At 42.2% G+C, this 23,708-nt stretch overlaps 1 protein-coding gene across 4 annotated transcripts in view; it reads right to left on the reverse strand.

Annotated features, from left to right (window-relative positions):
- Positions 1–23,708, reverse strand: part of LOC114018365 (butyrophilin subfamily 1 member A1) — a 187,874-nt gene that overhangs the window by 93,798 nt on the left and 70,368 nt on the right. For 2 of the 4 annotated variants that reach the window (XM_043534744.1, XM_037888674.2), the window contains 4 exons: positions 22,528–22,548; positions 21,665–21,685; positions 19,992–20,018; positions 17,532–19,572 (listed from right to left, as the gene is read on the reverse strand). In XM_043534744.1, the coding sequence (XP_043390679.1) occupies positions 19,046–19,572; positions 19,992–20,018; positions 21,665–21,685; positions 22,528–22,548 (596 nt within the window). In that variant the 3' untranslated portion in view covers positions 17,532–19,045. Of the gene's footprint in view, positions 1–17,531; positions 19,573–19,991; positions 20,019–21,664; positions 21,686–22,527; positions 22,549–23,708 lie in introns of those variants that run through there. The other 2 variants (XM_043534746.1, XM_043534745.1) reach the window with 1 other exon arrangement.

Consider the following 23,708-nt stretch of genomic DNA (forward strand, 5'->3'; position numbering starts at 1 on the left):
GAGTCCTCTTGCAAAATGGGTTTTCTCAGCCCTTTTGCAAGGCCCAGGCATTCCAGGCTGTCACCTGACCTCAATGATCCCTGCTCTCTCTAAGATGCGGTTAATTATGGCAAAAGTGGGGCTGATTGAACATGCCTGGCTAACCCCAGGCATCTTGGCCCTTAAGGGGCAGGCTACCACGTTACATGAATAAAAGGAATTACAGAGGAAGAATGAACCTACCTGAGGTAACATAGTAATTCTGTGGCAGAGCTGGGAATAGAGTTCTGGAGACCTGGCTTTTTGCCCTGTTGTCTTAACACAATAACAGATCCTACCTCTTCCTCCTGAAAACTGGATGGGTCTCCTTTAGTTATCCCATCACTGCCCTTCTGTAACTGGCTAAGAAGCAGTGTGAGACATTTTGTGTGGTGCAGGATTGGGCGTGTGGCTTTCACTGAGCTCTCAGTCTCCACTTTGCCAGTCTGAGGAGCCACTGACTGGTCCCAAGAGTCCAGTCTAGGTGGCCAGCATGGCCATGCATAACACTGATACAGCACTGCTCCTACCCCAATTCCTGGTTCCTGCACCGTGGCTGGCAGAGGGGAGTATTGTTATCTAACCGCTACAGGTGTGTAGTAGAAAGCATGACAGAGAATGTGGCTAACTCTTTTCTCTCTCCTATTCCAGAGGCTCAGAAGAAGGAGTTGGAATCAGGTATTTTGATAAATCCCCTGGCAAAATTGTGTCTGCGTTTTCACATTATAATTAGATAGACAATTTCCCTCCTCTGTGCGTATGATCTTTAATCACCTCTGTGTGCATTTCCCGCTCCCTCAGACATAGGAATATACAGCAGAACATGCAGCATCTAAGTCTTCTGTGACATTCTCAGCAATGAGGAGTGCGTGTAGTGTTTATGGGAAGGAGGGATGTACAGCATTAGCTAAAGCCACACACAGGGCAGGCTAGGGCTGGGCAAGCTTCTTCCAAGAAGGTCTATGAATACACCTTGGTCTTGAAAAAGTGTTATTCCTTTTCTGGATATCCCTCCCATCTCTACAAATGTACCTCACTCCTGTTCAGCAAGGTGGTGTACCTAAAACTGTGTTAAAACTGGGATCTATCACTTTAAATTCTCAGAGAGTTTCCTCCACCTGCTTAGAGGCACTGGGCTCTGTAGGGATTGGGAAGTGTGTGATCTGGGTCTTTCAGCACTCAGTGTGCAGACAGCTAGAGCAAAGTGGAGTGAGTTGGGTCTCTCTGCCATAAGGAGCAGCCTGCTTTGTATTTGGTTTTGTGTGTTATTCTGAATTGTAAGAAATAAGGTTAGTATTAACTGGCAGCAGGAGTATTTTATGTTTTTCTCTATCTTCTCTGTTTGTATGCAGTGAAACGTAGCAGAGAAACGGATCCCATTCTCATCACCAGTTTTCTCCTGTCTGCAGGCAGGACCATGAAAACCCCCATAGAATTTTAAGTGATAAATCACAGTTTTAACGTGATTTTCAATGCGCCACAAACAACATTCCCTGTTAGTTCATTCCTGGGCTCCTCTCCCTCCCTCCCAGCTCTGCCAAGGAACCTTAACCCCGACTTCTGATGTCTCCAGGCCCAGAGCACTAAACAGAGACTACGAATCATACCTAACTGTGCATTGACTTTTGTGAAATGCTCTATGCACAGATGCACTAAAGTCACTTTTCACAAGTGAATCAAGACATTCAATGTGAAACCTAAAGGTGAGTGGTAAGTTCAGGAACCCTCAGAAGCACTCAATAGCCAAGCCCCTTCAAACAAGCCCTTGTAGTTTCACAATGTGACAGTGTTGTTGTAGCCATGTTGATCCTAGGATATGAGAAAGACAAGGTGAGTGAGGTAATATCTTTTAGAGCTCTGTGGAGCTTGAAAGACTTTCTCTGTCACCAGGAGAAGTCGGTCCAAGAATGATATTTCCTTACTCACCTTGTCTCTCTCACAAAGTTACAGATCAGTCCCGTAAAGGACATAGAGCGCATTGCAGACACACAACACTCTTTCTTCATGTTACATATGGTGCCCCTGCTCTTGTTCATTAACAACAACAAATAGGATTCACAAAATTATTTAGGTGTCTAACTCTTATTGATTTCAATGGGAGCTAGGTACCTATATACCTCTGTGGACCTCACCCAACGTATCTTTGGTTCTGAGATACATGGCTCCATTGTTCAAATTGCTCTAATCCAAATTCCACACATTGAGTTTGTGCTGTGTTTCTTTCTTCTCTTCTCTTCCCAGAACAGCATGATCAAAGCAAGAGGATTGGTAAGTCCATCTGTTGCCCCATTAGAGAGTCACTGAGCAGAAGTTACCTGCTGCACATGGTGCCGAGTAGCTACAGAAATGTCTATTCTATAAGCTTTGTGCACTGATCATGGGACTGAGAGAACAGTATAAACCAAATCTGAGACAGCCAAAGCTAACCCTACCCCAGCATGCATGTTTTCTCCAGCAGACATAAGGTTACAAGCTCTCACACCTAGATAAATAGATGTCACATTGACTTCAGCATGAGATAATCAGTCACATTTTTGTGCTGCCCTAGAGAAGGGCTGGTTGAGTCCCTGTAGCTATGGGGACCGTTTCCCCATGTGTGAGTATGACCAAGGGAACATATTTAATCTCCTTACTTTCTTGTCAATACCAGATCCAGAATGAGAGCACTGTTCCTTTCCAGGTTAATCTAAATCCTATTCAGCTATAGCTGAAACACATCAATTTAATGACCTCATGGATTACTATTAGAACTGAGTGAATACTTGATTTTTCATTTTAGTGGCTGAACCAAAAAATCTGACAAAAAACATTGTTTTTGTCAAACCCAAATGCAATTTTTTCAGTTTTTCTCAGGAAAATGAAAAATAAAAAAAGATCAATGAAACATTTTGTTCAGCCTGAAACACTGTTTTCCCATTTTTTGGCGTTTGTTTTTGTTTGGGGTGTTCAATTTTTTTGATGTTAATTACCCTTTTTATTTTGTTCTTTTTATATGACTTGAGATAAATTTAAAAATATTAAACATCATTTCCACTAAAACATTTCATTTCAAAAATGTCAAAATAGAACATTTTTACTTTTTTGAAAAAAAAACACACGTTTTTAGCTAAAACTATTCACCAAATTCCATCCAAATTATCAAATAGTTTTGCTTGGCCTGAAACTGCCTTTTTCACTGAATAAACTATTTGTCTGAAGAATTTTGCCCAGCTCCAATTATCAGTAGTGGAAGAAAGGAATTTTCTTTAAACATATTTTAACCTTTTGAGGTTCCTTTAAGCTCCTTGATTTTAACGGTGACCAGCTGAGTAAAGCCCCAGCGTCACACAGAAAATACCAAATCCATCACTGGGAAATGATTGTTATTAGCAGAGACCTCTAATCTCACAGCTGTGAAAGAGTTTTCTCTCTCTCAGTGTCTGACTGGGTCTTATCTCCTGTTGCTGTGAGAGAATAGAGGAAACATGCTTAAAGAGATCACATGACTTTGGATCAGCACAGCTCTGCATAATTTATAGGGAATAACACAATCTCTTTCCATTTCAGAGAGACTGACAGTGGAATTAGGTAAGCTGATATGTTTCTGTGTTGAATATCATGGACATGCAAATTCTAATCTGCTCCAGAATAACATCATTTCTCTCTACAAATGTCCAGGCAATCCAGCCTCTATAAACATATTCATTTCCCTTCCTTTGTAGGAAGGCTCGAAGCTACATGGGTGAGTGGGACGGCACCGGGAAGTACCATTGACTCTAGCCTGGGGCCAGATGTGTCTGTTGATAAATTGTATAGTCAATTGGTTGACCACACTTTGGTTCCTTATTTCATTATGAAATACACTCAAGAGACCAAATAACCAGTATCAATTAGGTTTATTAATATGGTACAGGAAAAAGATTCTATAAGATACCAATGTCCCAAGAGTGATCCTGTAAAGCAATGTTACATTCACCTGATGCAGAAGGGGTGATTCCCAAAGTTACATCTCAAAAGTCATCCTTTTATACACTATTTGTTTATCAGTAAAAGGTACCATATGCCTCATTTGAAACTATAATCAACCAATTAGCTTTTATCTTGTTTTTCTGATCCCTTGTTTATCTTGTTTTTCTGGTCCCATGATGCACCCTAATCTTTGTTCTGGGTACATGCATTCCAGGTTCTAAGGGTCATGAAGCCACCTTGTAGGTTTGTACCAGGATAAATAGGTTTGCGAGGGTTACTCCCTTTCTGTTGCTGTACGGAAACAATTATGTGTCCTAATAGTGACAGTTTTCCTATTTAAGCCAAAGCTTACTTCAGCTAATGCAAGGTTTATGAGATACTTAGCATACATTAACAGGATTTTAATAAAGATTCAGGCCAATTTGGGCTACACAACTTCTATATTAATGCTTAATAATACGTATTTTTAAATGCAAGGAATATATACTGTGAATAGTATTATCACCACAATATATATATGTACTAACCAGCATATATTAGTCAATGCTGTGTAATGTACAAAAGTTGTAGCGTGTCATTAGAGTTTGTGATGGGGGTGAATTGATGGCCAGAACCACCCACTCCCCAAATAGTAGGTACCCAATAGTCCAGATTTTAAAATACAACATATATTCCAAAATTAGGTGTGGAGAGACAAGCTGTATGGGCACCACTGGAGGGTTAGGCTGGTGAGTGTGTGCATTGCAAGACATAAGACAGACGTCTTATGAATGATCTGTCCTCCACTAAGTACGATTACAAATTACTTTTGCCCTGGTGAAAGAGGACTGAATTCTGCATTGCTATGTATTGACTTTGCCACAGGTATCATGATAATCCAAATTCATTTACATCACCTTAAATGCTGTGTGGCATAGGAGGTCTGTGGTGTGCAGGAGGACAGACTGGATGATCTGGTGGTTCCTTTTGGCCTTAAACTCTATGACTTTAGTGGTACAGCTAACGCTGGGTGATAAATTTTGGCAAATAGTAAATGTGCCAAATAACAACATCTTTCAGAACACCAAAACTAATCATGAATTTGGGTCAAATTTGGCAAATAGTTTTTGGTGGAATAAAAATTGATTTTTTTGAGAAAAGTTGAAATGGGTCTACCATTTCAAAATGAAACATTCTGAGTTTTCATTTTGAAGTGCTGTTTCACAATTTAGCTTTGTTTTGGGGGTGGGGGAGAAACAAAGAAAAAATGAAAAGCCAATTTTTTTCAGATTAAAAAAAAACCGAAAACACCCCTGAAAATTAAACAAAACAAAATGCAAACAAAAAAAAAATGTTTCAGGGTTTTCATTTTTTTTCATTCTTGGCAATTTTCAATCTGAAATGATTTGTTCTTGTTGTTCTTGGTTTTGGTTTCATTGAGAAATACTGAGAATATTCTGCTTTCGTTCAAAATGTAGCAAAACAATTTCCCGGTTAACCCCCATACAGCAGAATCATTTTTTCACTCAGCTTTAAGTATAAGTGCTGTTCTGAGCACAAACTTCTAAACTGTGGGAAATTGCAGGCTATCCTTTCTCAGGTCCTTAATGGCCTGTCATCAGCAAGCTGTCTCATTAACCCTCAACATGGAGAACAATTGATCACCAGCCTCTTTATAACAGCCCTTAACATATTTACAGACCTTTTTCAGGTCTTCTTTTCTCAAGACTAGACATGCCCATGTTTTTTAACCTTTGCTCTGGTTTCTCTCCCCAGTTCCCATCACTCTGGATCCAGATTGTAAACACCCTGCACTGAAAGTGTCTGTGGATGGGAGAAGAGTCTGGCATGAACCTGAATCTCCAGAGCAGACCATCCTCTCTGGACCCCTCATTGCAGTGGGGAGGGAAGGGTTTGTGGATGGGAGGCAGTACTGGGAGGTGGAGGTCAGGGATGAACCAGACTGGGAGCTGGGGGTGCTGAGCGAGACTGTGAGGGACAGAGTGATAGCAGCACAATTAGAGAACCTCCCTGTGGAGGGGTGCTGGTCCCTGCGGAGATATGAGGGGCTATATCACCCCAATGAGGCAAACACTAAAATCCGGGAGTGGGATTTATGGCCGACAGTGATTGGGGTTTATCTGGATAGAGAAGCAGGGACAGTTTCATTTTATAACGTTAACGTCTTGGCTGATATTTTTGTGATGCCTCTTCACAATTCAGAGAAAGTATATCCATTCCTCAAGCCTGGTCATGATATGGGGAGAGACAATGGGAAACCCCTCAGCATATGCTCCCTCAGAGACTGGGATTTCCCTACGAAATTATCAATGCAGACTGTTTGTCGGGATAGAGACAATGACCCATATTCCCTGTCATCCTGAGCTGAGAAGATGGGAGAAGAGAAGAAATCAGGGCAGGACCATCCACAACCAAACAAAAGGCCAAAGCAGGGATGGAAATATTACTAAATCTCATGACTTGAAATTCAACCATAGGAAACTCACTCCCAGATTTAACAAAAAATCATCCAAGGGAATGCACATACCCCTTGCATCCATCCCCACAGAGTTGTACCTTAGCAGGCCTATTGTCTGCTGTGAAATCTTTGGAAATGGATCTTTTTTTTAATGTCCCAATCTCCCAAGGATCAGCAAACCTGATAGAGATATTAGCCCCAAACTGATATGTTAGGGAAAACACCACAATGCTCATTGAGCCCAGTGGTCGGGGCACTCACCAGAGAAGGGGGTGATATAGATTCCAGTCCTAGTGCCAATGACCATTCAATTAGTTATACAAAATGGAAAAGTTTCAACAGGAGAGACTGAGTAAACCCTGTTCCAGAATATTGCATAGCCCAGTGGTTAGAGTGTTCACATGAGTTGTGGGAGCCCTGGCTTTAAGTTCCTGCTCCACTTAAGGGCTGAGTGGAGAACTGAACCTGGTTCTCCTACATCGTGGATGAGTGTTGTAACTACTGGGTGTAAGGGGGTGGTGCCTTCTTCCTTTTTTTTTCTTTTCGTGAGGAAGAGCTAGTCTGTCTTAGGTGCTATGACACAGAGGCTCCTTGGCAAAGGGTCCCTCATTGTTTGCAAACAACTGTTACCTCCGACCTGACAAACTCACTACATCAAACATATCTTGCAGGATATTTGCCCATAAACAGTTACATGTGAGGTATCTACAGAAAGCTTGTAACTTGTCAAGACTCCTAATCATTATGAGATATGTGTACGTGTAATATTTAACTAACAAAGTATTTATATTGAAAGTTTGCTTTATGAACTCAAGTAAAACTAGTCACCAGGGGAAAATATGTCTCAGTGATGGCTTATTAGGGCAGCAAGGAGTTGTCACCCTTCCCAGGTTAGGCGCTGATGCAATGCAAGGCTCAGTTGTGTAGCCTTGCTCCATCCCAAGACTTCCAATGGAAAACCATCAATGACAACTGCACGCAATCAAAATCACTTGAAAATGAAAAAAGAACATTACAACAAACAGAGGTTTGCCTTTTCTGTGAATGGAGATAAAACCATGTTTCAGGATAGCAGAGTGGGGAGAGGCTCTCTGTATCCACTCAGTGAGGAAACACCTTGAGTAAGGAGGTGTTCTCATGAACAAGGTGTTCATGGCTCCTCTGAAGTCCTCTAATCAGATCTACAACAGACTGAACTTTGTGGGTTGTGTGGGGGGAACCTATTATATTACATAAGAAAGATAACTGTTAATATGTGTAGTCCCCCATTGGTATTTTAATATTTTGTTTTGTACTGTAACCATTTGTTCCCATCACCCCTGTTTCTAGTAGAACCTCTAGCCTTTCTCAAGTAAACCTACTTCTGTTTTATTACGAGTGCTGTGGGTTATACAGGAGTGGGGGATTAGGGTAAAACTCAGGTACACTGACCCTTCGGGAGCAGAGGATCTCAGATTTCTGTGAATAGTCAGTTTCAGGAGCTGGGTACCTCAGGGAAACACTTCAAAGGGGATTGAGGTGCACCTATTGTTAACCTGCAAGGTGAAGACAGGGCTGGCATAGCCTGGAGGAGAGTGCTGGGGTGACTGAAAGGCTGGTGCTATCAGGGAGCTGATATCCAGCCAGGCACAGGGAGCATTCCCTCACACTGGAGTGGAGCAGTTACAACAACTCAGAATCCTGGGTACCCTGAGAACTGTCATCACAGGGACCTAACTCCAAGAGACAGTACATGGCAGATAATTCTGAGTGGAGGGAGGTGCGTCCTTCCAGGGCATATTTAGGCTTCTAACTCTCTTTGAGGGTACTGATAAATTGGAGAGGTTTCAGAGAAGAGCCACAAGAAAGATTAAAGGATTGGAAACATGCCTTCTAGTGACAGACTGAAGGAGCTCAATTTATTTGGCTTAACAAAGAGAAGGTTATGGGTGGCTTAATTACTGTCTAAAAGTACCTACTTGAGGAAGTGCTTAATACTGGGCTCTTTGGTCTAGCAGAGAAAGGTAGAAGTCAAGCCAATGGCTGGAAGTTGAAACTAGGAAATAAAGTGTAAATTCTTAACAGTGAGAGTAATTAACCATTGGCACAAATTACCAAGGGCCTCAGTGGATTCCCCATCACTGACAATTTTTACATTAAGATTGGGTGTTTCCTTGTCCTCCCTGTTCTCCTTTGCTTTAGGGAAGGGTCTCCTGCCCCCTCATCCCTTTCACTGGAGGAATGAGGATTTTCCTCACTTTAATTTTTCTGCGGCAGGGTGAGAGGCAGTGCCAGGTAGTGCTGGCTGCCTCTCTGCTCTGCCCTGCCCTGCAGTGATATATTCAGAGTCAGGGTGGGAGCAGTCCCACAATGAGCCCTACTGGCTGGGATGTCAGAGTGGCCCCTGCTTGGTTCAGGGAGAAGGGCCAGGCAGCCTAGGGAGGTGATGTCCCTACAGCGTTCCTATAGCAAGAGAGCTGACTGCCGCTAGGTTTCATCTCCCCAGTGTGGGCCACACTGGGCTCTCCCAGTTCAGGGTCCCCATCTCCCTGAGGCACTGGCAGTTGGGCTGAGCCCATCCCACATGCTGCTCCCCAACTACTGCTGTCTCCAGTCCCCGCAGAACCTTCCCATCCTGGCCCTGCCGGCTGTCCCAGGATCTCGCACCAAGCACAGCCCACAGCAGCTCCCAAGCCTTTAGTTTGCTCTATGATTTAGAAAGCCCTGTTACTTCCTTCCTCTGTCAGTCTCCCACCTCATTTGTTCACTTTTCATACCTTTCACGTACCCCTAATTTTAAAGGCCATAAACCAAAGTTCCCCAGGTTCCAGGCAGATTTAGTATCCACACTTTTTAGAGCTGAAAACTATTTAAATTACATACAGAAACTATAATGAAAAATGTTATTTAGGTTCTTCTCCTTCTGCATCCATCCTGTGCACTGAATCAAACAAGGCTCCTGTGGATAATAAATACAAAATAACTCAAGATAGTTAAGTCCAAAGTAGACTGCAAAGGGTTACAAAGGGATCTCACAAAACTGGATGACTTGGCAACTAAATGGCAGATGAAATTCAGTGTTGATAAATACAAAGTAATGCATATGGAAAACATAATCCCAACTATACATAAAAATGATGGAATCTAAATTAACTGTTACCACTCAAGAAAGAGATCTTGGAGTCATTGTGGATAGTTCCCTGAAAACATCTGCTCAATATGCAGCGGCAGTCAAAAAAACTAATAGAATGTTAGGAAACATTAGGAAAGGGATAGATGATAAGACAGAATATATAAATCCATGGTCACTATATAAATCCATGGTCTTCCAACAGCTTGAATACTGCATGGAATTCTGGTTGCCCCATCTCAAAAAGATATCTTAGAAATGGAAAAGGTACAGAGGAGGGCAACAAGAATGATTAAGGGTATGAAATGGCTTCCATATGAGGAGAGATTGAAATGACTGGGACTGTTCATTTTGGAAAAGAGAGGACTAAGGGGGAGGTGAGATAGAGGTCATTAAAATTATTAATGGTGTGGATAAAGTGAATAAGAAAGTGTTATTTACTCCTTCACATAACACTGGAACATGGGGTCACTCAATGAAATCAATAAGTAGCAAGTTTAAAACAAACAAACGGAAGTATTTCTTCACACAAAGCATAGTAAGCCTGTGGAACTCATTTCCAGGGTATGTTGTGAAGCCAAAACCATAACTAGGTTCCAAAAACAACTAGATAAGTTCATGGAGCATAGATTCATCAATAGCTATTAGCCAAGTTGGGCAGGGGTGCAACCCTATGATCTGGGTGTTCCTAACCGTCTGACTGCCAGACGCTGGGCCTGGATGTTGCGGGATGGATCACTTGATAATTGCCCTGTTCTGTTCATTCACTTTGAAGCATCTGGCACTGGCCACTGTTGGAAGAGAAGATACTCACCCAGATGGACCATTGGTCTGACCCAGTATGGCTGTTCTTATATTCTTATGGAAAAAAGAGTAAGTGATCACATCATTGACAATTGTATCATAATACAGACACACATGGGGGGCGGGGGTGAATTGATGTTGCCCAGGTAACCATGTGTCTTCATTTTCTAACTTTTGAGTGCTTGACATTATATCCTAAACAATGTTCTTTTAATGCATAGAATGTTTTGTATATAATGTACATAATTTTTGTATATAATTTCCTATGTTTTAATAAAAGGAAAATATCGAAACAAATACTACTGAGTACAACTGTAACAACCACCTATGCTGAATAGGATTTGAGCCTTTTACCTCTGGTACCAACGTAGCTATCTGACTAACTACATTAGTAAGTGAGACAATGTGGGTGAAGTAATATCTTGTAGTGGACCAACCTCTCCTTGGTGACAGAGACAAAGTTCTGAGTTACACAGAGCTCTTCTTGAGCTCAGACTGTTACACGGAGCTCTGTGAAAGCTTGTCTCTCTGACCAACAGAAGCTGGTCCAATAACAGATATTACCTCACCCACTTTGTCTTGCTAATATGCTGGGGCCAACACAGTTACAACAACACTGCAAACATTAAGAAGTGGCTGAAGAGGGCTGTTATACAGGAGATGGGCTGAGCTGCTGGGGCCATGTGGAGAAGGGTGACTGGGGAAGCCCAGGCTAGCTCTTTGTTCCTCCCTCACAGCAGCACCCAAGCATTGCCAGGGCAGCGTTACTACTGCTGTTTGGCTGTGGTGTGGTCCCAGCTTTTTTAGAATATTTGCATTCAGTTATGATATTGGCAGGCTGCCAAAATTTTCCTGAATACAGGAGTGAAATGGTGATTTTCAAAAGTCAGCGAAACCTGAACAGAATTTCATGGGACACATAGAAGTCATTTCTCTAGCTCAAAGACTCAAAGTGCTGTTGAATTTCTAAGGTCTGCTGTAAACAGTGGAGGTGCGAGTGCTTCAAAAAAAAAATGTTGCAAGCATATTTTAAAAAATTAGGTAACTCAAACATAGGACTGCCTACCAGCTCCCATAAAATTGGGAAAAGAATTGTGAAACTGAGGTTATAGAGATGTATTTTCGTTAAAGGGATGAACCCCATCGCATTTTCAGGGCCCTGAGAGAATTATTATTTTTTCTTCCTTATTTCAGGACTCTTTCACATATTGGTATTGTGTACATGTTACAAAATACGTTAACTCACATGTTTTAACTGACATCATGTTAAACAGGATTTTTGCCTATAGGATGGACAATGAGAGCCATATTTACAATAATGCTAGTTTGTTGTGGATGTCTCCCTTGACCCACTAATAAACTTGAGTGTCCTTAGCCACACTATCTTGTTCAATAGCATCCTAGCTAAAATGTGTTATGTTTTCTGACACAATGCTTTCCCCTCCACTCCAGACAAGCCCATTAAGAGGCTGAGGAGTGTGCCTCTTTTGTAAATATTTTTTCTGCCTGTTTAGCTTTGGGTAGCTGCTTGTTTTTTGTGTAAAGGGGGGTGATAGTTATAACATTATTGTCCTTCAGATTGCAGCTAATTTTCTCTTTGTCTCACTGTGTGCTCTGCCATGCTTCCAAGGTGATGAATCTTTGCCATCAGGCCCCTCTGCCTGGCTTTAATTGATTCCAGCTCTGGTCTCTTAGGGTTTGACTGTATGGAGTTAGTGCACAACAATCTGGTGTGTAAGTCAACAGTATGCTGTGAGTTAATTGGCCTGTGGACCCCACTAAAGGCACAAAAATATCTCTAGTGTACTTGATCTACTGCTGCATTCACACTGGTGCTGCACTCACCCGTGTGAGTCACTAGGACTTGTGGGAGCATGTCCCAGGGCTATTAGTGCTGCCGCAAGCTGCACTGCTCTATGAATTCGTTCACAGCGTATTGTGGGAGAACTTGTCTGTTCTTCTCAGACCCCTGTGGGGATGTGGTCTGAGCCCACCAAATGAGTAAAGAAAAATTATTCCTGGGTGAGGCCTCCATTGCAACTGGTAGAAAGGCAGGGGCCTGCCTCTGGACGATCTGTTCCAGATGTTAGCATCAATGCAAATCACATTTTGACAGCAGCAGGCAGTTATGGGCATGAGATACTACAAAGGGCTTGTTGCCCAAAGAAGGTGGTTGCATGCACCGCTAAGGAGATGGTGGAGACTGAATACAGGCATGGAACAGTGGTGATAGCTGATGCAGGGTTTAATAGCTGTGGATTCCCTCTCTGCTATCCTGCAGCTCTGGAGCAGGGCCACAAGCTCAGAGTATTGGGACCACACTGTCATGCAGACCTGAGATTCTCAGCAGTAAGTCCAAGACTTCTCCATGAGGAAGGACACTTCCATTCAGCTGTGTGAGGAGCTCCCCTGACCCCCCAGCATAGGACACGCAGGTGAGGGAGGCCATATCAGTGCAGAGGCAGGTTGCTGTTGTCATCTGGAAGCTGGCTACCCCAAACTGATACAGGTCCATGGCTAATCAGTTTGGTGTTGGCAAGTCAGCTGTTGGTGCTGTGGTGATGGAAAGCGATTATTAGTGTGGTTCACCCACTGGAGGTGAAGATTGTTAATATCCCCGAAATAATGGTTGGCTTTGAGCAAATGGACTTCCTAGGCTAATCAAACATTGTCTCCCCTGCCCATCCTCCCTCCCCACCCCCACCCCACACGTGTCCAAGGTGCGCATGAATATGTAAACCAGAAGGTCACTATTAGCTCAGTCTGCAGGGCTTGGCTGACCATTGAGAGCAAGGTTCATGAGCACCAATGTGGGATGCACTGGCAGAGTACATAGTGCCAGGGTACTCTGGAGACCCAGTGTTTTCCAGATTGGACAAAATGGGATTTTATTCCCACCCAATGATATGGATGTCAAAGGAGTGGTTGGGTCACAGTTATTTTGGGTAACCCAGCCTATCCCCTACTGTCATGGCTCACAAAGCCCTACCCTGACTAAATTCACAGCTTTTCTATCAGTTTGAGAATACATATATATATTCTACAGAGGTGAGATATCTAGAAGCAAAGGCAATAGGTCTTCCATTCTGGTCTTCCAGCACATGTGAAATCACTGCTCCTCTTCATATGGGGAAGAATCATAACCTGACTTTATGGACAAAGATGCACTGTTGGGTGTAAGGACCCTTTCAGATCATACAAGCTTCTTGGTCCCATCCCACCCAGTGTGTGAACCAACATCATTCCTGTCCAAAAGTTCACATGGAAGATGTAACTCTGTGTTAGGCAAGAACCTATGGTAATTGTGACAGGCTGATAAATTCCTGTAATATCCAGAATTATTTGTATCAAATTAATGTAATTATTGAGTTAAGATTTATATCTCTGCAGTTCATTGCAGTAACAATGCAAATATTTATACAGTATCCTGGGATTGTGTGTAACTTCAAAGGACTTTTTGGAAAAATGCATGTGAAGTGGATTTCCTAGGAAATCCTTTGGGGTTCTGGAAATACAAATTTTCCCCTCTGAGGCCAGCCATTGAAGCCACCTCACTGGCGAGGTGCGCATATACTCGTTCAAACTGGATGTCCAGGGACCAACAGACAAAGAAAGGGTTTTTGTCTGTTTAGACTGACTGAGGACTTTCTCCCTGATCCTGTACATGGACAGGACCTCTAGCCCACTGAGGGCACCAGTCCTTACGGAAGGATTGAAAGGACTTGGCCTAATGCGGCCACATAAGACCGAGTGCTTACTCTGGGCTGAAACTGTGATGAACTTATGATCACAAAGGAATCCCCTTGGGTGAGGGTTTGAAGGACAGCTCCTGCCAGAACCCATGTTGGAGTTGGGGGTGATCTCTGATAAGCTTCGTAGCATGTGTGTAAGTTATTTTACTAGTTTAATATGTTCTCTCTGTAATGCTTTTTACCTTAAGGATAAAGTACATACATCATGCTGTGTGATACCTTATAACTGTAGCAATTACACCTGTTAACTACCTGAGAAGAGAAAGCAAGCAGGTGCACCTGGGCAATCTGTCTGTGCTGGGAAATACACAGTAAGGCAGGGAACTGTGCAGCCCGGAAATAACCTGGTGAGAAGGGACAGAGATACATGGGTTTCTGTCCAAGAGTGGTGATGAGTGGGGAGACGGAAGCCTGAGATTGGGTGCCCTTGCTGGGCTGCCGAGGGGAAATACAGGTGCAGTTGTCCTGAACTGTGACAGTCATAACTGACCATCCCCACAAAGGGACACAATTGTGACACATTTTGTGGATGAGATGCCATAAGGACAGCTTCCACTGTGTGCTGTGATAACACAAACCATCTCTATCAGTGGTGTGCCTGCTGTACACAACTGAATCTAGAAATATTGTATTTCTCCTTGTTTGCTCTAAGCCCACATCGAGACAGCCTCACCGGTACCTTGGGAGGTGTCTGTGGTGTTCTTAATCACCAGCTTCCAGGACCAGTATATCATCCAACACCGAGTGCCAGGAATACCCTTTAATATCTAGTCATTTATTGTCTTCTAAACTAAATAGTTGTAGAGATGTTATAACATTCTCAGTGGACACCATGTAGTCACCTGCAAGCTAATACATCTGAAATCCTCTGGTATTGCCCCCGTGATGTAGTTATTGTGCATTGTTCATGGACCTCTGTCATAAATATAAAGGGAAGGGTAAACACTTTTAAATCCCTCCTGGCCAGAGGAAAAACCCTTTCACCTGTAAAGGGTTAAGAAGCTAAGATAACCTTGCTGGCACTTGACCAAAATGACCAATGAGGAGACAAGATAATTTCAAAGCTGGAGGGGGAGAAAAACAAAGGGTTCGCTCTGTCTGTGTGTTGCTTTTGCCGGGACCAGAGCAGGAATGCAGGTCAGAACTCCTGTAAAGAGTTAATAAGCAATCTAGTTAGATATGCGTTAGATTCTGTTTTGTTTAAATGTCTGATAAAATAAGTTGTGCTGAATGGAATGTATATTCCTGTTTTTGTGTCTTTTTCTAACTTAAGGTTTTGACTAGAGAGATTCTCTATGTTTTGAATCTGATTACCCTGTAAGGTATTTACCATCCTGATTTTACAGAGGTGATTCTTTTACTTTTTCTTCTATTAAAATTCTTCTTTTAAGAACCTGATTGCTTTTCATTGTTCTTAAGATTCAAGGGTTTGCGTCTGTGTTCACCTATGCACATTGGTGAGGATTTTTACAAAGCCTTCCCCAGGAAAGGGGGTGTAGGCTTGGGGGGATTTGCGGGGGAAGGACGTTTCCAAGTGGGCTCTTTCCCTGTTATTTTTGTTAGACGCTTGGTGGTGGCAGCAATAAGGTCCAGGGACAAAAGGTAAAATAGTTTGTACCTTGGGGAAGTTTTAACCTAAGCTGGTAAAAATAAGCTTAGGGGGTTTTTCATGCAGGTCCCCAGATCTGTACCCTAGAGTTCAGAGTGGGGAACGAACCTTGACAACCTCCATATTACTGTGTGAGCCCCAGATTGTTTTAGTTCCTACAGATTTTGTCCTTAAACCAAAAATCAGTTGCACTGTGAGACTGTTTTCCAAATGAAAGCACCAGTCTTTCTGTTAGCACTGTCCATGTTGTGCTTTCCACTTGACTGCCGGTTTGTTTATTGCTCAAATCACATGATGTGATTGCAGCTCCATGGCGTCTTCAGCAGCGGATTCTATTGATACAGCAAGTTCTAGCACGTATTGTAGGGTTCAATCAGCCTCAGTCAATAACTGGTTTTGGATTCCTTCATTTTGCTTAGTGCACAACAACTCTCCAAACTGGCCATACTCTGTTAATATCCTTAAATCAGCCACATATTCAGGAATTGTTTCATTTTCTTTTTAATTTTGTTTATAAAATCAGAAACACTCTGCACTCGCCATTGGTTTGGCGAGAGGTGATTTTGGAGAATTTCCATCATCTCCGCAAATGTTCTGTCTGCTGGTTCAGCAGGAGCTGTCAGGCTACACAACAGGTTATAGGCTTTAGTCCCCATTATCCTAAGTAAAACTGATATATTTTGCTGAACATTGATATCATTAGCTATCACTAAAGGATACAATGCTGTAACAGAGGTCACATATTCCGTGACTTTCTGGGACCTCCCTGACTTATTCCACGGAAGAGCTGGAGCAGCTGTCAATGTCCTGCAGTCAGCCCCCATGCCACCGGAACAGTGGTCCCTGGGCTGCTGGAACAGCAGCCAAGAGTCAACCCTGAGGCCACTGAAGCAGCTCGCCAGTGGGCTGACAGATGGAGCAGCAGTCCCCGGCCCCTGGACCAGAGGGCCCAAGGCTGAATCAGTGAGCCTCTTGGGGCTGGAACAGTGGTGGTCAGCCCCTACTGCAGGAGCAGTGGTGGGGCTGGAGCAGCTGCTGGAGGTTAGCCCCTGGCAGTGCTCTCTTAGTCCCCCACCCCTGGGGTATTTTTAGTAAAAGTCAGGGACAGGCCGTGTGCTTCTGTGAATTTTTGTTTATTGCCCAAACCTGTACCTGACTTTTATTAAAAATACCTGTGTCAAGGTTCCTTCCCCACTCTGAACTCTAGGGTACAGATGTGGGGACCCGCATGAAAGACCCCCTAAGCTTATTTCTACCAGCTTAGGTTAAAAACTTCCCCAAGGCACAAAGTCTTTGCCCTTGGATGAGGTAAAATGCTGCCACCACCAAGTGTTTTAGACAAAGAACAGGGAAAGGACCACTTGGAGTTCCTATTTCCCCAAAATATCCCCCCAAGCCCTTACACCCCCTTTCCTGGGGAGGCTTGAGAATAAACTAGATGAGCACAAACCCCTTGGATTTTTAAGATCCAAAAAACCCAATCATATTCTTAAAAATTAGAACTTTATTGGAAGAACAAAAAAAGAACAACTCTGTAAGATCAGAATGGAAGATAATCTTACAGGCAGTCAGATTCAAAACATAGAGAATCCCTCTAGGCAAAACCTTAAGTTACAAAAAGACACAAAAACAGGAATACACATTTCCTCCAGCACAGCGAATTTACAAGCCAAAAAACAAAGAAAACCAAACGCATTTTCTTGCTAGCTTACTTACTAACTCTACAGGAGTTGGAGAGCTTGCACCCTTGATCTGTTCCCGGCAAAGGTATCACACAGACAGACAAAAACCTTTCCCCTCCCTCCAGATTTGAAAGTGTCTTGTCCCCTCATTGGTCATTTTGGGTCAGGTGCCAGCGAGGTTACCTTAGCTTCTTAACTTTTTACAGGTGAAATGATTTTATAGCACTGAATACAGAAAGGTGGTTACCCTTCCCTTTATATTTATGACAACCTGTGACAGAATTTTAACCTTAGCTGTCATACTCTGTTCCATTCTCCCACCACAGCTCAGTGGAGGAGTGACTCACTTTATCAAACAAGTTAATTTTCCTCAAACAGCCAGACTTTTACAAACCTTTCCCCACCCCACCCTGTATGATCGGTTTTCTTGCAGTCCCAGTTGCTGCAGTTTCCTTTTAGTCTAGGACTCTGCAGTTATTCCCTGTTCCACTGTACTCTGGGATTGGGCTTTCCTCCTTGTTACCGATCATTGTGTCGTCTGCTCCTTACAAAGACAAAACAATATAAAGAAACCACACAGGCACAGCCAATTCCAAATAAATGAGTTTACTAAATATACACAAGCCTACACAAGCCTAGGTGTGTACATATTGCTGCTCTGACCAGTTTCTGGCAGCTTCTAGTTCATGGTGACCACAAACAGAAGGCTCATCGACTATTTAAAGGGATATTGTTCTATTTCTACAAACTACACAACTGCTAAATAAAAACACTTAGTTTTTAAAATACTTTTGGTCAGTTTCATTGGTCACAGTTTCCTGGATGGTTCAAGAAGGTGCCCAGTCTAAGAATGGACTGAAGGGTGGCAAGGGGATGGTATGACCAAGTTACTATAGTCAGATCCCCATCTAAGTGTTGAAGGCTCATGAGGTTCCACCCTGAGACAGGTGAGAGAAAGAGGTCTCAGGGTGGGAGCTCTCAGAGGGACTAGAAAGGGGTCAGACATGTAACTGCCTTGTAACTATGACAGTAAGTCCTGCGTGGCTGTGTAGAAGGATGGAGGGTATTTTATTTTTCCCTTACCCTGCTGTGTAGCTATATAGTTCTAGTCACAAGCCCTACATTAGTTATAAGTTTGGTGGGGGTGCGTCTCTAAGAGAAAAATGAATGTGTGAGACAGGATGGATTTTTCTCCCATTAGTATCCACCCAGCAAATCCCACATGGCAGTTTTTGTCAGATTTTCTAAGGATTTTCATGCTGGGTAAATGGCAGCTGAACTCTTGAAAATCTTGAAAACCTAATTGTGGGCACTGATTTCTATTTAAAATCTACACCACAACACAACACAAACACAACACAAAATCCTTTCCTTAACAGTCTAGTCAAATAACAGTATTTGTCAGAAGTAACAAAAAAATTATTTGTGGTTGAAAGCAAATAATTAAGATGGCAGCACACAAAGTACAGTATAAAAACTATAGTTCAAATTGTATTGGAGAGAAACTTGGTGTCATAGGTTCACAGCCATAAAACGAATAACAGTGCTGTTCTAGAGATGGCATCACAGAATTAATGTAGAGGCAAAATGTAATTCAAATTCATTGATGGGAAATTTTATTTCAAAGATATGTTGGGATAAGTGAGTGGCAGTGCCACTTTAAACTCATTCATCTTTTCTTATAGAACAAATTCTCATTGATGTTTCTTTGTGGGAATTTTTAAAGAATGGATAAACCTCTCCTGAGAATGAACAATCATTAAATGTGAACAACACAGACATGTCAGTTACATTGAAAAAGGTCACCAGCCCCTCTTGGTAACTAAGGTAAACTCCAATTTTCTTGGGCTTTTTTTGCACGATGACTCGGGTCCATGGATCAGTTTTTGCCCAGTAATCTCTCCCACTGCAAACCAGAACCCAGAACCCCTTTGTAGGGCACAGGGAAAGTTTCCCTTTTCTCTCTATTGATTTTCTGGCCACTCCCAGGTCCCAGTCAGTGCTGTTCCTAACATCCACCTCCCAGTAGTGCTTTCCAGAGGAGAATCCTTCACAGCCCAACACGCAGACAGTCGAATCAAATCTCTCTGGAGTTGGTAGAACTTTTTGAGGTTGGGCTTCATGAGTAAATTTCTTATCCTTAGAAATGGAGAGATTGGGGTGGGCTGTGTCTGGATTAAGAGTGATGTCATCTGCAAAGAGAGAATTTAAGAAACCCTTGCCTAATTGCATTATAAACTGAAACGTCGGAGATATGGCTTGTGGGCCAATTCCTGCTGTCCTTATTCAGGCAAAATGCCTACTGATAATGGGTTTTGTTCTATTCTGAAAATTTGGTTACACTGAAATATTTCAGAGATATCATATTTGATTGCACATGACTCAACAATGGAAGGGATCTTGGAATGTTTATCCTATTGATACTCAAATATATTTTGCCAGATTCTGATATAAGTTACACTGGTTGAAGAAACTGAATGAGAAAAGCTTGAGATGAAATGGCATAGGGTCTCAAATTTCATCTCCATGATAGCAGTATGTTCTGTTTCTAGGGTTTTTTTTAACTTTGAAGATGATTTCTCATTACCAGGAGAAATGTGTATTCTATTACCTGCGTACTTGTGAGTCCTTCTCCAATCTGAAATGAAAGTGAGAAACAACAGACATTGAATTCAAAGAGGCACATGCTGCTGATTTTCCACCTTTGGGCAGCAGAAATGTCCCAGGTTGAGGATAACTGAGGATGTCAGACACAATACAGAATGATTTACTTGTGCAGAAAAGAGAAAGTAAAGCACACTAATGGTACACACACACTGTGGTTATCGTACTGTTTTGGGGACCATTTGTGTTTCTTGTGGAGCCACCAGGTCTGTTCCATGCTTCACTCACTCCTCAGCTTCAGACAGGGACAGCAGATCACTAGGAAATAGGTGCAGTGAGGTTGGCAGTGTGGGGAGCTGCATTGCCTCTCCCTGGAGCTGCTGGCTTCCCTGCTGCGAGGGAGATGAAAATGGGCTGCAGCAACAACGGAGATAGGAGGAGAGGAATACAAGACAAAGGCCTGCTCCCTCCAAATAACCAAGAGGGGAGTGAGTTTAAGGGTGGTGAGAGGAAGAGTGGATGAGACATAAAAATATCATTGCACAAAGATAACCAAAGTAAACAGATATTTGTGTGATAATGTTGTACCTGTACTTACTGATATTTCAACTGGGCGACACCCTTCAAAGTCTAATTGACTTAGACCTGCCAGCTCTGTGGGATTTCAGATGGCCCCTAATTAGTCAGGTCTATGGGATTTCCCCATAAGCGATAAGTTTTCAGATGTTTCTGTAGAGTAACCCCACTCTGATTGGCTACCAGCCCAACTCCTTTGCTTGCAGCCAGTCAGAGCTGCTGCACATGCTGAGAGACAGCCTCTTTCCTCAGCAAATGAAGAAGGCTTCTCCCTTCCCATCTCACTGTACCAAAAAGGCAGGAGCACTCCTGAAGTCCTCAGCCTTTTCATCACCGTGCCTGCTAGGAAGGTGACAATCCATGCTGGCTCTGCTACTCCTCTCCCCTCTAGTTCCACCATGCCCCTTAGGTCAGGATGGAAATGAAGAGATTCCCTCTCTACCAGCCCTCAAAGACATGGAGGTGCACCCCTCAGGCCTGGCCAGTGGTACAGGCTTTGAAGGGGCTCCTAAACTCTTCAGATTGGAAGGAGTGTCTGTCTTGCCCGCCCCAGACCTCAAGGAGGGCAGGAGGGTGGTGGTGGAGAAAACACAATTGACAGTATACCAAGGGTAATAGACAGTTCATATTTTGAATGTGGGACACCCACACACAATCACTATCTCAAAGGGCCTGATTCTACTGCCATTGTTGATGTCATTGACAAATTCCAAATCACATCATTGGAGACACGTTGTCAGGGCCTAACTCCTTTCAAAGACATGTAAGGACTGATTTGGGGTGAAATTCATCTCTGGACAGTGAGCAAGTGCTAGGATTACGCAGCACAAGATACTCACATATGCCCTATTTTGAAGGGGTAGGTGGGGTTTGAGTGACACATAGCCATTGCATAGGTGAGATTTTCACCCAATGGAAGCAGGAATTGGTCTGTAGCATTCATCTGTCCATCCTAGCAATTTTTTTTCAAAATAATATTCTAACAACAACAAAGATCCTTCAGTTCCCATATTTCTAACTGTGAGAACTTCATTTCTATTTGCATCTCTTTTCCACCATGGAACTGAATTGACTTTTACATTCAAAGAATCAACACACACTTACTCAGTTCTACTTTGAGTTCATCTGCAAAGAAAAAAAAGAATTTCTTTATTGATACACCTTGTGAATTTCAGTTGCACATATTAGTTAGCACATATTATGACTCTCCTGAAGAGCTTCTAATCTGACATCCCTCAGCAACTCCACTGCAAGAGTCCAAACCAGACTCGTCCCCATACTGTAAAAAGTACCAATTGAACTTGTCACTGCAATAAAAGAAATCCTGAGCATTGTCACTGCTTTAGAGATGCTACACTCTGCCTCTTTCTGGAGTCTAAACACAATGCATGAGACTAATTAAAATTAATTGCATTATTAGGAAAAATATTTTTGCGCCTTTACCTCTAAGAGGGAACCTGCACAGCTCTTTATATATGTTTTATCAGTATAGTCAGTTTAACAGAATTGAACTGAAGGAGAACCAATTCAAAGTTACTTTTTTTTCCTGTTTTGATAGTCTTCTCTTTTTGCAGTCATTTGTGAGTTTGTGTGTGTAATGGGATAACAAATACTCACAAACATTACTCACAAACATAACTCCCAAAGCCTTCAATATGAAACACCCCATATATTCCACTGTCAAACACACTCCCAACTGTTGTCCCTATGTCCAGTACCCAACCAGACTCATCTCCTAGCCATTACAGACCTCTAAATAAACCTCACCCCATGAAGAGGTGGGAAACTCTACAGACTCCTTCTCTTCCCTTGGAAATTGCTCTCACAACCCATCACTCCCATCTGCTAGACCCTTTTCATCGACACACCGACAATCATCAATCTCTTCTGTTTTGATAGTTCCACATCTCCCACAAATATTATCCATCCAGACATCCTCAAAGCAAGAAAAGTCAATGGGACTTAACTGTTTTCTTTCTGGATTCTTCCAGAAAAAGAAAAAGAAATAGAAAACCATGTGCATAACCCTGTACTTCCAGTTTTGTCCCCATAGTATATAGAAATAAAGTAATATCCAGAACCAAGACAAAGTTTTTCGCAGGAGTGGGTGGGTGAGTTTCTGTGGCCTGCGTTATGCAGGAGGTCAGACTAGATGATCGTAATGGTCTCTTCTGACCTTAGTATCTATGAATCTATGAAAAGTTTGGTAATTTATGAAGTACAATAAGTACAGAAATAGGACAGTGCAAGGATCAAAGCCAATGATACTTGGATACCACGGTGGATTCCTGGATTCCAATGCCAGAAGAGAGCACTGGAATTATACAGTCTGAACCCTGGGATAAGACAGGCCACAAAACTTCCCTGAGATAATTCTTAGAAACCCTTGGTATTTTTTTCCAATGGTTAATTACTCTCACCATTAAAATGTACTTCTTATTTCAAGTCTGAATTTGTCTAGTTTCAGGTTATAGCCACGTGACCATGTCATATCTTTCTCTACTAGATTGAAGAGCCGATTAGAAGAGAAATGTATAAGACGATCCCGTGAAAGTTGAAATTGGACAAATTCAAACAGGAAATTAGAGCTGACTGGGAATTTTTTCAATGAAATGTTTTTTAGTTGAAAAATGCTGATTCATCAAAACTGAATAATGTTCTGTTCACTGAAACTGTGAATCAACAAACTTTTCATAAAAGAAGGTTTGAGATTTTAAAAACATCCCATTTCAACATTTTTGTACTGAGAAGTTTTGAATTTGAATTTTAAAGTCAAGAGATTTATTTTGTTTAGAGATTTTAGTAAATATACACTGAAATGGTTTTGAAAAAGGAAAACACTTCAAAATCTCAAAAAAAGCATTTCAAATTTATCAAAACAACATGTTTCAATTGACCTAAAGTGAACTGGGTAGGGGTAGGGGTCTTTTGGTTTGTGAAACATTTCAAGATTTCAAGTGTTCATCCTGATTCAGGATGGGAAAATGTTTTGAAATGTTGAAAATTCTAACGGGACAGGAAAACCATTTTCCACCCAGCGCTACTACTAACAGAATAAAATAGAAGAGGATACATTGATAAAGAGCTGTTTGGCATATGATAATGTTTGAAAACATTTGTCCCAGTTCTTGTAAGGTGAGGATGGAGG

Source organism: Chelonia mydas, chromosome 23 (genome assembly GCF_015237465.2).
Source record: "Chelonia mydas isolate rCheMyd1 chromosome 23, rCheMyd1.pri.v2, whole genome shotgun sequence".
NCBI lineage: Eukaryota > Metazoa > Chordata > Testudines > Cheloniidae > Chelonia > Chelonia mydas.